Source organism: Suncus etruscus, chromosome 6, assembly GCF_024139225.1.
Source record: "Suncus etruscus isolate mSunEtr1 chromosome 6, mSunEtr1.pri.cur, whole genome shotgun sequence".
Taxonomy (NCBI): domain Eukaryota; kingdom Metazoa; phylum Chordata; class Mammalia; order Eulipotyphla; family Soricidae; genus Suncus; species Suncus etruscus.
Genome location: NC_064853.1, coordinates 25,985,980 through 26,000,356, shown reverse-complemented (window position 1 = coordinate 26,000,356; position 14,377 = coordinate 25,985,980). Strand labels below are relative to the sequence as shown.

General features: G+C 42.0%; 1 protein-coding gene across 2 annotated transcripts in view; it reads left to right on the top strand.

The window, feature by feature from the left end:
• Positions 1 to 14,377, top strand: part of ZFYVE9 (zinc finger FYVE-type containing 9) — a 167,226-nt gene that overhangs the window by 122,825 nt on the left and 30,024 nt on the right. For both annotated transcript variants that reach the window (XM_049774628.1, XM_049774627.1), the window contains 2 exons: positions 388 to 470; positions 11,932 to 12,036. In XM_049774628.1, the coding sequence (XP_049630585.1) occupies positions 388 to 470; positions 11,932 to 12,036 (188 nt within the window). The remainder of the gene's footprint in view (positions 1 to 387; positions 471 to 11,931; positions 12,037 to 14,377) is intronic.

The following is a 14,377-nucleotide window of genomic DNA, read 5'->3' as shown; positions in this document are numbered from 1 at the left end:
AAGGCCTTTGCCTTGCATATGGCTATTAGGGTTTGATTCCTGGCACCACATATGGTCCTCTAAGTTTTACCAGAAGTGATGCCTGCTCACAGAGCCAGGAGTAAGCCCTGAGCACTGCTGAGTATGACTCAAACACACACAAAAAAAATTGGTACTATTATAATCATGGCACTTTAACTTAGAAATGTATGTGTGTGTATGTGATTTGATTTGTCAAATCAAATTGATTTGTGATTTGATGCTACTATAGTGCTAAATAAATACTTTTTGAGCCCTAAACATTATATTGTGTAAATATACCATTATAGCTACATTTTGAAAACTGTATCAACCACTATGTCTCTTTTACCAAAATGATAAGCTGCCATGTTCTTCTCATTTCCCTAGTGTACCCCTGCCCACTGTTCAGTGTCAGATTTCGGAAGCCTCTGTTTGGAGAAACAGGACACACCATCATGAATCTTCTTGCAGTAAGTTGTGGATTTTTCTCATATTCTTTATGGGTTTACATAGGAGAAGGATTTAAATTTTTTGTTGATTTCTGTGTCCTTCTGCTTCAGAAAAGAAAATTTGTGCTGTAGATAAAAGATGAGTATCTGGATTCTTTAGAAAGGATATGGTTTGGGCTGGAGTGATAATACAACGGGTAGGGTGCTTGCTTTGCACGCGGCCAACACAGACTTGACCCCTGGCACCTCATATGGTCTTTCAAGCACCACCAAGAATAATCCCTGAGTTAAGAACTAAGATATGGGGCCGGAGAGATAACACAGAGGTAAGGCGTTTGCCTTGCATGCAGAATGACGGTGGTTCAAATTCCAGCATCCCATATGGTCCCCCTAGCCTGCCAGGAGCGTTTTCTGAGTGTAGAGCCAGGAGTAACCCCTGAGCGCTGCCGGGTGTGACCCAAAAACAAAACAAAACAAAACAAACAAACAAACAAAAAAACTAGGATGTGTTCTCCCCTCCAAAAAAGATGGGATATAAAATCATCCCACTCTCTGTATCTCCAACCCCAGGTGAATGAGTCTGAATCAGGGTTGCACATGAAATAATTCAAACCGGGCTGAAAGTGAAACACATATAGTCTGGCAATCTTCTACCTCATACCTCCCTCAAGCTGCCTGCCAGAACTGTTTTTATTGACGACAGAGACCACCCCCGCAGGTGGGGCAGTAAGGATATAGTAAGGGTAGATAGCTCAGGCTATTTGCAGCCTGTCCCACCCAGGTTTACATATAAAACAATTTTTGTTTTAGGTAAAACCAAGTTGTAAGCAAACAGATACAAAGAAACCAGGGATGATCTTTGTTGGTAAAATAAGGTATACCCTAAAAATCGAAATCAAGGGGAAAAGAACACAGGATTAGTACATTGTTTTATTTGTTTTAAGGCTGGAATCCTAGGTGTGTTCTGTGTCTACAGAGCTTACTCTTTGCTGAAGATTGGTGATAGATTCTATTTTGATACCTCAGTCCACTGTTGAGCTTATTATTTCTTGGCAGATTTATATATGGATTGAGATTCAGAGTTCATATTTTTCCTTTCTCCTGGGCCCTTCTGTGTATGTACTGGCTTGAGTTTCACAAAACAGAGTCATAGATCATCATGGATCCATGAAGGTCTTTTGCTGCTTGAAAAGCTAAAGCCAATGCATCATGTCTGGAGAGTTTATGGAGTTTCTTTCCTCTGACTCTCTCACCTTCCAGGACTCCTTGTTAATTCTGTGCTACTCTTTCTGCCTATTGTCCAGAAAAAGAAAAGCCTCCTTGGGCTAACTGTTCTTGGTCCTCCCTTCTCACTAGCCACTGAGATTAAAACATACAACTTATAACAACTAACTGAAATTAACTGATGACATTCCAAGTCATAGAGCTTTAAAGTAGTAATGCTCATTGTCTTAGTTGAACTAGGACAACTCCCTTACTCCTTTGTCCTAGATGAACTAGCTAACAGGGTAACAGGGTATGGTTAGTCCCAGGTAGGAAGATCACAAAATCACTATGTTGATCTAATTTCAGCCACTGAATGGTTGTTATTTTTGTTTGTTTGGTGCAGTGTTAGGGCTTACTCTATAGATTCTATGCTCAGTGATTATGCCTGGTGATGCGCAGGCGACCATATGTGGTGCTAGGAATTGAACCCAGGTCATCTGTGTGCAAGACAAGCACTTTAACTCATGTACTGTCTTTCCATCCCAAAGTGTTGCTTTTTATAAAAAACAAATTAACGGGCCCGGAGAGATAGCACAGCGGCATTTGCCTTGCAAGCAGCCAATCCAGGACCAAAGGTGGTTGGTTCGAATTCCGGTGTCCCATATGGTCCCCCGTGCCTGCCAGGAGCTATTTCTGAGCAGACAGCCAGGAGAAACCCCTGAGCACTGCCGGGTGTGGCCCAAAAAAAACAAAAACAAAAAAACAAAAAACAAAAAAAACAACAAATTAACCCAAATGACAAATTGCTTCTGGGAAGATTAGATTATTTTCTCATGCTCTCATGCAGTTGTCTCTTTTTATCTTTTCTTGCCAGTTTCCTTTTTAAAATATTCAAGCAGCATGAAAAAATTCTGGTGGGCTTACCCATGTAGTTGACATTTCCAGTGTTCTGTGTTCCTTTGTATAAATCTGTATTTCCATCTGTTGTCATTTTCCTCCTGCCCAGAAGATTTTCTGTCGCATTTCTCATAGTGTAGATCTGCTTGCAACAATTTTTTTCAACATTTGTTTCTCATATCTTTATTTTACCTTTGTGTTTAAGGATATTTTGTTGAATTTAGAATTCTAGGTTGGGGCCGGGTAGGTGGCGCTGGAGGTAAGGTGTCTGCCTTGCAAGCGCTAGCCAAGGAAGGACCGCGGTTCGATCCCCCGGCGTCCCATATGGTCCCCCCAAGCCAGGGGCGATTTCTGAGCACATAGCCAGGAGTAACCCCTGAGCGTCAAACGGGTGTGGCCCAAAAACCAAAAAAAAAAAAAGCTAGGTTGATGGTTTTGTTCTGAGTCTTAAAGTTAATGCTCTTCTGTCTTCTGATTTGCATGATTTTATTTATTACAATTAAGGTAGTGTTTCTAATAGTGTTGATATTTGTGATCTTGATGGACAATTGCCACATCTCATCACATCCAAAGTGTCCACGTCTCTCCACTAGTGACTATATGCTTCTGCTAGCCCACCTCTTCATTCCTCTCTACTTCCCACTGCTTGATAATCTGAGTTTTGCAATCAAGGTTAAGCATATCATCATTTCTTTTTTTGTTTTTTTTGTTTTTTTTTGGGTCACACCCAGCTGCGCTCAGGGGTTACTCCTAGCTCTGTGCTCAGAAGTCACTCCTGGCAGGTTTGAGGGACCATATGGGATAACGGCATTTGAACCAGGGTCCATCCTGTGTTGAACATGTGCAAGGCAAATAAATGCCTTACCACTGTGCTATTGCTCTGCCCTCTCATCATTTATTTGTCTACTCCCTTGTTTGTTTGTTTTTCCCCTCCATATTGTAGTAAGTGGGGTCACTTAGTATTTGTTGTTCTTCCTCTGACTTACTTGGTTCAATATAATTCCCTCTGGTTCCATTCGTATTGCAATAAACTACAAGATCCAATTTTTTCCTACACTGCATAGTAATCCATTGTGTAAATAGACCACAACTTTTTTTTTTTTTTAAAGCTACTATATATAGGGTCCGGAGTGACAGAACAGTGGATAGAGCATTTTCCTTGCATGTGGCCAATCCAGGTTTCATCCCTGGCATTCCATATGGTTTTCTAAGCCAGCCAGAATGGATTTCTGAGTACAAAGCCTTGCAAGCCATTAACCTGAGTTTGATCCCTGGAGTCCTATATGGTCTCCCTAAGCCTGCTTTCTTTTGGGGTGATTTGGGCCATTCCTGGTGGTGCTCAGGGGTTACTCCTGGCAGTCTTGGGGGACTATATGGGATGCCAAGGATAGAACCTGGGTCAACTACATGCAAGGCAAATGCCCTACTCACTGCGTTATTGCTCTGGCCTCTCCCCACTCTCACACAACTGCTAAAAATGAATTCTGAGTTCAGAGCCAAGAGTTATCCCTATACATAGCTGGCTGTGGCCCAAAATAAAATTAAAAATCTTTATTGATACACAATGCACAATACATAGTGAAAGTAATCTGAGACTGAAGTCCCTTCACCAAACTATACTATAAAGCAATATACACAAACAAAGAGACCAGTAAAATAAAATAGATACTCCAGAATTAAGCCCAGATACAATTGGACTCATACATACATGGATTTTTATTTGTTCATTTGTTTTTTGTTTTTGGGCCACACCAGTGATGCTCAGCAGTTACTTCTGACTATGTTCTCAGAAATCAGTCCTGGCTTGGGGGATCATATGGGACACTGGGGATCGAACTGAGGTCCATCCTGAGTCAGCCATGTGCAAAGCAAATGCCCTACTGTTGCACTATCGCTCTGGCCTGGGAATTTTATTATATGTTAAAGGATCCAAGAAGGCACAGCAATGGAGATAGTAAAGTTTCTTCAACAGATGGTGCTGGGAAAACTTAGCATCTCCCTATAAAATAAAAGAAAAAATGAAACTAGATAACCCTATACAGTCATACACAAAAATTAGCACACACTGAGCTAAAGACTTGGGAATAGGGCCCGGAGAGATAGCACAGCGGCATTTGCCTTACAAGCAGCCGATCTAGGACCAAAGGTGGTTGGTTCGAATCCCGGTGTCCCATATGGTCCCCCGTGCCTGCCACGAGCTATTTCTGAGCAGACAGCCAGGAGTAACCCCTGAGCAATGCCAGGTATGGCCCAAAAACCAAAAACCAAAAAAAAAAAAAAAAGAAAAAAAAGACTTGGTAGTAAGGCCAGAAACCATAAAATACACTAAAGAAAGCATAGATACATTTTTAATTTTTGCTTTTGGTTTACAATATATGGTCCCCTGAGCACCACAAAGAATGATCCCTGAGTGCAGTCAGGAGTATTTCCTGAGCATCATTGGTGTGCTCCCCCAAAATGAAAAATAGATTAAAAATAAAACCCGTGTGGGTATTGCCACCTAGTGTGTGAACCCTGGTCACAGCAACTATAACAAAGGTGAGGTTCAAGGGATAGCAAGTGCAGCATTTGCATTGAACATGACTGACCTGAGTGTGATCTTTATCATTCCATGGGGTCCCACCAGACCCCACCAGGACTGATCCCTTAGCATAGAGCCAATAGTAAGCCCTGAGCACTGCCTGGGATGGTTCCAAAACACAAAACAATTAGAAAAGGATGGGAGAGGGAGAGGAGGAGCTTTTTTCTACAGGAAAATAAACAAGTATAAAAGCAGAAACATTGGGAAAAGATACTTGTACAGAGTGGGCCCAACAAAGAAAGGATTGGTATCCAAAATGGTAATTCATACTGTTGAACAAAGAGCTAATAACCCAATCTAAAAATGGGTAGAAGGCCTGATAGATACCTCTCCAGACATACAGATGCCTCTATGCATGTGATAAAACTTGCTCAACACCATTTATCATCAGAAAAATGTAAATCAAAAGAGCAGATTTCACTCTTGTGAGTGTGGCCTTCACCAAAGACTGAAAACAGATGTTGGAGAAGACATGTATGATGGAGAAAAGGCAATGTGTGCACTGTGATGGGCATAGCAGGGAACGGTGTACATGACTCAGTGTAGAGTGCATCATCTCATGTGCGAGGCCCTGGTATGATCCATGGTATACAAAGTAAATAGAAAATAAAAATTAAAAATGAAAATGTTGTATGATTCAGCAGTACCCCTACCAGGCACTTTTCCAAAGGACACAGAATAGTAATTTGGTTATTTGTATCTGTTTATAGCAGCATTATTCACAACAGACAGAACATGGAATAAATCTAAATGCCATTCAATAGATGACTAGATAAAAAAAGAAGTGGATTGGGCTGGAGAGATAGTACTGGGGTTGAGAGGCATGGCTTGCCTGCAGCTGACCCCTTTGATCCTTGACTGTAGCATTAAATAATTAAGGATGGGACTGGATGGCGATGGATGGTGAAGGATTTCTCTCTGCCACCCCAGGCCACGTGGCTCCGCAATCCCCATCCAGCCGGCAGGTCCCAGGCCCAGGTGAACGGCGGGTATAGAACTCACTCGCAGGCATCAGGAAGCATCAACTTTATTCTTGCCCTATTCACCACATGTGTGTGGCCTATCTTATAACCTTTCAAGCATTGCTATTCTTAGCCCTGCATCTTAACTCCTTTCAGCCATCTTCCTTTGACCTCCATCCTGGTCCAAGACCAAAAGAGGCAACGACCCAAAAGCCAGCGAGCCCAGCAGGGCCGCCCCTAATCCCCTGGCTCAAGGGTTTATCTACCTATTCCAAGACCCCTCCCAGGAATGGGCGGGGTCTTACAGGTAAGGTCACACATAATATCTGGTTCCCAAGACCCCTCCCAGAAATGGGTGGGTCTCAGGTAGATACACCTAAATCCAGGGTGGAGTTACACTTGACATCAGTTATGGTCCCCCCCAAGCACTACCAGGAGTCATCCCTGAGCACAGGGCCATGAGTAAGCCCTGAGCCTCTCTAGGTATGATCACCCCACATGTGTGTCTCCCCACCACCCCTACACCTCTAGGAGATTTGAGTTATAGACTAGGGAGATAACTCAAAGGGCTGGCGTGTGCTGTTTTACATACTGAAGCCTCACTTTGATTCCTGAGATCACATCCCATGCATTGTTAGAATGACTCCAGACACTCTGAGTCTCAACCCTAAAAACAAAAACAAGACAAAATAGGACAAAGAAAACAGCAGGGGCCAGAGAGGTGGCGCTAGAGGTAAGGTGTCTGCCTTGCAAGCGCTAGCCAAGGAAAGATCACCACTGCGGCGGTTTGATTCCCCGGCGTCCCATATGGTCCTCCCAAGCCAGGGGCAATTTCTGAGCACTTAGTCAGGAGTAACTCCTGAGCATCAAATGGATGTGGTCCGAAAAAAAACAAAAAACAAAACAAAACAAATATATATATATTCTGATGGTGCTTGGAAATCTATGGGGTTCTGGGAATAGAACCTAGGTTGGCAGCGTACAAGGCAAATGCCCTAACCCTTTCCCATTTCTCCAGCTTCCAGAAGTAGAATTGTAAAAATTGTATTGGTGGTGGGAATGCCCCTGATTCATTGTCACTATGTACCTAAAATATTACAGTGAAAAACTTGTAAAAATAAATAAATAACTAAATAATAAAACAAATTGTATCTCAGGGGAAAGAATACTTCCCTTGTACATAGCTGACCGGGTTGATCCTGGCATCCCATTTGATGCCCTGAGCACCACAAGTGCTCAGATCACCAGAAGTGATCCTTGAGCACAGAAACAGAGCACACACCTCTGGGTGTGGTCTCAAAATAAACAACAACAACAAAGTTTTACTTTTTACTGTGTGTGTTCTGCTTTGAAATGAAGGGATGTTTCTTCTGTAATCTAGCAACGGAGCCTAAGTTTTTTATTCCTTTTATCAACTCAGTTGTGCAAACCTTTATTAATTACCTGCTAAAGCACCTTGCCTCTGCACTATTATCTTCTCTCTCTGGCTTCTTAGGACTCCATCTCTTTTCACTCTCACTGCCCTGGATGATGCACTGTTAATACTATTGTTGTGGGACCTGTCAAATTATTATCCCCGTTTAGGAGTGGCCCATGCTGCTCCCCCATCAGTAACATTCTTGAGTCAATATTGAACCATTGGCACTGATTGGCCAAGAATTGTTGAAGGTAACTGTTGGATTCCCTGAGCATAACTTGGCCTAGTTAACTCTTACCAATTTCTTTAAGAAAAAAATTTTTACACACAGTAAAAATTTTCTTTTTTGGAGTACATTCCTGTGAGTTTAAAACTGCATGAATCATAGAACTCCCACTATCAACAGTCAAGATACAGAAAAATTTTATGACTCCAGAAAATTGATTAGCCTACCCTCAAAATCTGGCAACCATTGATTCTCTGTCCTGTGATTTTATTTTTCAGTCATTTATTAGGAGTGTATGGGTCCTTTTCAGTTTGGCTTCTCCCACTTAACATACTACATTTGAGATTCAACTATAATAAATGTATTGTTGTGAGGGAAGAAATAAAATCCTTTTTCTCTACTCATCTAAAGTTCTTTAGCTATGAAGACTGGCAAAAAGATAATAAATGAGACTGGCAAAAGACAGGTTAACAAGAGTCATATTGGGAACCAGAGAGATAGTAGTGTCTGCTTGCATACATCCAACCTGGGTTTGGTCTTTCAACCCTGCCAGGAATGATCCTGAACACAGAGCCAGAAGTTAGTTCTGAGTACTGCCAGGTGTGCCAACCAAACCAGGAGGCATGTTTTGGATTGTCTAATATGGTGCCCCTTAGTGTTAATGCTTTATTCTTCTACATGACTCACTATTGTTCATCTAGGTTTTTGTACCACTGCTTATCCTGTTGATGGATATTTGGGTTGGTCTGGCAACAATAAATGAAATATTTTTGGTGGGATCAACATTGTTTTTTTTAATTCTACCTGGGTAAATATCTGGAATGGGCTATTTGGTCTCTTTTCTATTCTAAGGACTATGGAGCTGTTTCACCAGATGCCTGCAGTGTGCGGATAATAAGAATAGCTTATAACAGGGCCGGAGAGATAGCACAGTGGTAAGGCATTTGCCTTAGATGCAGAATGGCGGTGGTTCAAATCCCAGCATATCATATGGTCCCCTGTGCCTGCCAGGGGCGATTTCTGAGTGTAGAGCCAGGAGTAACCGCTGAGGCTTGCCGGGTGTGACCCCCCCAAAAAATATTTTTTTTGAAAAAAAAAAAAAGAATAGCCTATAACACAAAAATTTCAGCGATTCTGTATTTTTCTTTTTTTTTCTTTTTTTTTTTTTTTGTGGTTTTTGGGTCACACCCGGCTGTGCTCAGGGGTTTTTCCTGGCTCTGTGCTCAGAAACTGCTCCTGGCAGGCACGGGGGACCATATGGGACGCCGGGATTCGAACCGATGACCTTCTGCATGAAAGGTAAACGCCTTACTTCCATGCCATCTCTCCGGCCCCGATTCTGTATTTTTCTTAGCATTTATTTTTTCTTTCTCATAAAAAGTACTTTGTGGGTCTCAAATGCATTGGTGGTGTTAAGAAAGGAGAGAAAATATCCGAGTCAGAGTCAACAACAATGAAATCATGAGATCCCAGCTTTAGCAACCAAACTTAAAAAGGTACCTTGTAAGATGGCAGACTGGGGCAGGAGGTATTGGCGTGGAATGGACTCTGGGAATATTGGTGAAGGGATGTTGACACTGGTGATGGAATTGTCCTGAAACATTTAGTCTAAAACCCAACTATGAATTATCCCCCCCATGAATAACTTTTTAAATCACAATAGCTTAAATAAAAAAATTTTAAAAATACTTTGCAATTTTGGTAGAAATATAATGTTTTAAAATTTATTTTTGTGTGTCTTTTGATACGTGACTTAGAACATCTTTGTTTTAGAGCCATACTTGGCTTTGCTCTACATTAAGGATCATTCCTGGTGTGGTGGAATATCCAGGTGTTGTCTGGGATATTAGAGCATTTTTATATATCTATGTGAATGTTCAGGTTTCTGCCACCCATCTTTTTTTTTTTTTTTTTTTTTTTGGTTTTTGGGCCACACCCTGTGACGCTCAGGGGTTACTCCTGGCTATGCGCTCAGAAGTTGCTCCTGGCTTCTTGGGGGACCATATGGGACGCCGGGGGATCGAACCGCGGTCCGTCCTAGGCTAGCGCAGGCAAGGCAGGCACCTTACCTCCAGCGCCACCGCCCGGCCCCCGCCACCCATCTTTTGAGGGGTGGGGCCCACATCTGGAAGTACTCAGGAGTTACTCCTGGAAGTACTCAGGTGATCATGTGGGATGTCAGGAATCAAACCTAGGACAGCAGCATGAAGGCAAGAGCCCTACCTGCTGTACTATCACTTCGGCCCCAAGCACCCTTCATTTCTCTTAAATTACCCATTTCAGTAAATGGCAGTTCCAGTTTTCTAGTTCCAGTTTTCTAGGCCATACATAAAGTTTAGTCATTTATTGACTCTTGTTTTTTAACTCAGTGCTACATCCAATCCTCTGATAAATATTACCAGACCTTCCTTCAAAACATACCTAAAAACCATCTTCTCAACCAACCTTTAAACAAATTATCATCTGGATGTATATCTTCATTGTATCTTTTCTGGGTTATTTTTGTTTGTTTGTTTTGGGTCTTTTTGTTTTTTGGGTTACAGCTGGCAGTGCTCAGGAGTTACTCCTGGCACTACGCTCAGAAATCGCTACTGGCAGGCTCAGGGGACCGTATGGGATATCAGGATTCGAGCCACTGTCCTTCAGGATTCGAGCCACTGTCCTTCTGCATGCAAGGCAAACGCCCTATCTCCATGTTATCTCTCCTGCCCCTCCTGGATTATTTTTACTATGTATTTTTGTTTTTATGTTTTGGTTTTTGAGTCACACCCAGTGGCGGTATTCAGGGGTTACTCCTGGCTAAGTGCTCAGAAATCACTCTGACAGGCTGGGGGGGGCACCATATGGGATGCGGGGAATCAGAATCTGGGTTCATCGGGTTGGCCATGTGCAAGGCAAGTGCCCTATCACTGTGCTATCGCTCCAGCCTTATTTTTACTATGTTAATTGTTTTTGTTTATTTTCTCTTGGGGGGGGCATCACCCAGAAGTGCTCCAGGCCTTACTACTCCTCTTGCTTTGTTCTTGGGGATTGTTTTTGGCCATGCTCAGGGGAACCTCTACCCTTCCAAGGATCAAACTTGAGCATCTTGCATAGGAGCACACATTCAGCCCTTTGAGCTATCTTCTAGTCCTATTATGTTTATTTTAACCTTGTTTCTGTCCTTACTTTCTTTTCTTTTTTTTTGGCCACACCCATTGACGCTCAGAAATTGTTCCTGGCTTGGAGGGACCTAATGGGACGCTGGGGGATCGAACCGTGGTCCATCCTAAGCTAGCGCTTACAAGGCAGATGCCTTACCTCTAGCGCCACCACTCCAGCTCCTGTCCTTACTTTCTATCCTTTACTGAGAAATTAGGGACTGTACTAGATTAAACCTCAAATAATATCAGACACATGTCCCCAGCATTAATCTTCCCTCTCAGGAGGTCAATATATGTGAGTGATAGTATGTGAGCATGTGTAAAGTGTAGGCTGAGGCTATGTGTTTATGCCTCTTTTCCTAGCCCTTCCAAGATTCTGATGGCCATTCTGGATTGAGAGGAAGGGTAATATGGGATTATTGGGCTCCTCGTTTTTTAGTTTTCAAAGCTACTTTGTATTACTTACTTTGTCCAGTGTCAGCTGCTGTATGTGTGCTTAACAAATATTTGTTGGAGGTCAGAGCCATAGTACAGTGAGTAGGTCACTGCCTTGAACGCAGCCAACTGAGTTCTATTCCCAGCAACCCATATGGTCCTTAAGTCTACCAAGTGAGATTCCTGAGTGTAGAACCAGGAATAACCCCTGTGTGCTGCTGGGTATAAATCAAAACAAAAAAAATTATAAACAAACAAACAAAAAACAAAAAACAACCAAGTATTTACTAAGTATAACTGTTGTCTCAGCTTACCTTAAAGGGAGTATCCATTTATTTATAAATACAGTAAATGTTATGCCAACTGAGTAATTATACATTTGTTTAATGTTTCCAGGGGTTTATGAAAACTGTTTAGTCTATTTCATAAGGTATGTACAGTCTAATAGAAAAGCTCAGATGTACATAGCAGGTAGGGCTTTAATTATACATTTCCTTATTATTTAAGTCATGGGATTCCACATTGTTGACATTCTTTTCATTTATACTCTTTGTGTTTCTATTAATCTTTGTCATTGAATAATTAATTATCCCATCTCCTTCTGCTTTTGTTCAGGACTTCAGAAATTACCAATATACATTGCCAGTAGTTCAAGGATTAGTAATTGATATGGAAGTTCGGAAAACCAGCATCAAAATTCCCAGCAATAGATATAATGAGGTAAGTTACTATGAAGCCATATTTTCATGGTTAAATACATTAATGATAATGAAAAATGCATGATTTATGTGAATTTTATTTTCAACTGGCAGTAAAATCAGCACATAATATGAGTTACATCAACAATGAAATAATTTGTTGAAGAAAGTAAAAATTTCATATTTGTCATTTATTCGTTGATTTTGATTTAGACCTTTTGATGCCTTGGTAATCACTGTTAGGTTTATTTTTCCTTTCTTTTTTTTGCTCTGGGCGCATACCAGGATGTGCTCAGGGTTTAATCTTTGCTCTGTGCTCAGGAATCTGTTAGTGCTCAGGGAACCAGGGATTGAACTCAGGTTTACCATGTGTAAGGCAAATGCTCTACCCACTGTCCTATCACTTTAACCACTAATGTCACTGGTAGTTTTGCTTTTTGACTAAGGTGTAGAATTAACTTTATATCCATAACATTGACAGCAGAATAATCTCATTTCCCTCCTTAACTATGTGTTAGTTTTTGCTATTTCTTAAATGTAATGTTGACAGCAGTGTTCCATTTTGTGTTAATTAAGCTACATTCAAATGTGTTGAGCACACAACTTACTGGAAGTACCAAAGTGACCTTTTTTTGGGGGGGGCCACACCCTGTGATGCTCAGGGGTTACTCCTGGCTATGCACTCAAAATGGCTCCTGGCTTGGGGGGCCATATGGGGTGCTAGGGATGTCCTTGGCTAACGCGGGCAAGGCAAATGCCTTACCGCTTATACCACTGCTCTGGCCCCCAAAGTGACTTTTAGTTAATATTCCAAAAGCAAATGATTTTATTTTATTTTATTATTTTATTTTGTTTGTTTTTGGGCCATACCCAGTAGTGCTCAGAGGTTACTCCTGGCTCTGCACTCAGAAATCACTCCTGGCAAGCTTAGGGGACCATATTGGATGCCAGAAATCAAACCTGGGTCCATCCAGGGTTGGCTACATGCAAGGCAAATGCCCTACTGCTGTACTTTCACTGCAGCCCCGATTTTATTTTAAATGAAGTTATATATATATTTTTTGAAGTTATATATTTTAAATGATGTTGAAATAGTATGTACTACATATAAGTTAATACAAATATATGTGTATTTATACTTTAATGTATAAATAGAAAAAAATATAAATAGGGGCCGGAGAGATATAGCATAGAGGTAGGGTGTTTGCCTTGCATGCATAAGGACGGTGGTTTGAATCCCGACATCCCATATGGTTCCCCGAGCCTGCCAGGAGCAATTTCTGAGTGTAGAGCCAGGAGTAATCCCTGAGCGCTGCTGGGTGTGACCCCCCCAAAAAAAACAAAACAAAACAAAAATATATATACTTTAATATACATAAATATATAAATACTTTCCCATTTTCTATTTGAATTAAAAAAATTTTCTTGGGGCCGGAGTGGTAGCGCTAATGGTAAGGCTTTGCAGCACTAACCTAGGATGGACTGTAGTTCGATCCCTTGGTGTCCCATATGGTCCCCCAAGCCAGAAGCGATTTCTGAGTGCATAGCCATAACCCCTGAGCGTCAATGGGTTTGGCACCCATTTTTTTTTTCCTTGGGGCTGGAGATTATAGTCTAGTGGGTAAGACACTGGTCTTTTTGTTTTGTTTGGTTTGGTTTCGGTTTCGGTTTTGGGTCATGCCCTTTGGCTTTCAGGGATTACTCCTGGCTCTGTGCTGAGAAATCACTCTTGGCAGGCTCAGGGGACCACATGGGATGCCAGGATTTGAACCACCATCTGTCCTGGTTGACCACATGCAAGGCAAATGCCCTACACTGTGCTATCTTTCTGGCCCTTAAGGAACTGGTCTTGTACACTGTCTATCTGGGGTTTGATCCTCATCATTGTATATGGTCCTCTTGTACCACAGGGGTGATCCTGAATAGAGAGCCAGAGGGGCTGGCCTACCTCAGTTGGAGTTCAATTCCTGGCATCCAATATGGTTCCCCAAGCCTGCCAGGAGCGCTCTCTGAGTGCAGAGCCAGAAGTAACCTCTGAGCACCACTGGATATGACCCCAAAACCAAAATAAATAAATAAATGTTTAAGAGAGAAAGGGGGGAGGGGAGAGAGGGGGGGAGAGAGAAGAGGAGAGAGAGAGGAGAGAGAAGAGAAGGAGAGAGAGGAGAGAGAGAGGAGAAAGAGAGAAGAGAAAGAGGAGAGGGAGAGGAGAAAGAGAGGAGAGAGGAGAGAGAGGAGAGGAGAAAGAGAGAAGAGAAAGAGGAGAGAGAGGAGAAAAGAGGAGAGAGGTGAGAGAGAGAGAGAGAGAGAGAGAGAGAGAGAGAGAGAGAGAGAGAGAGAGAGAGAGCCAGAAATAAGCCCTG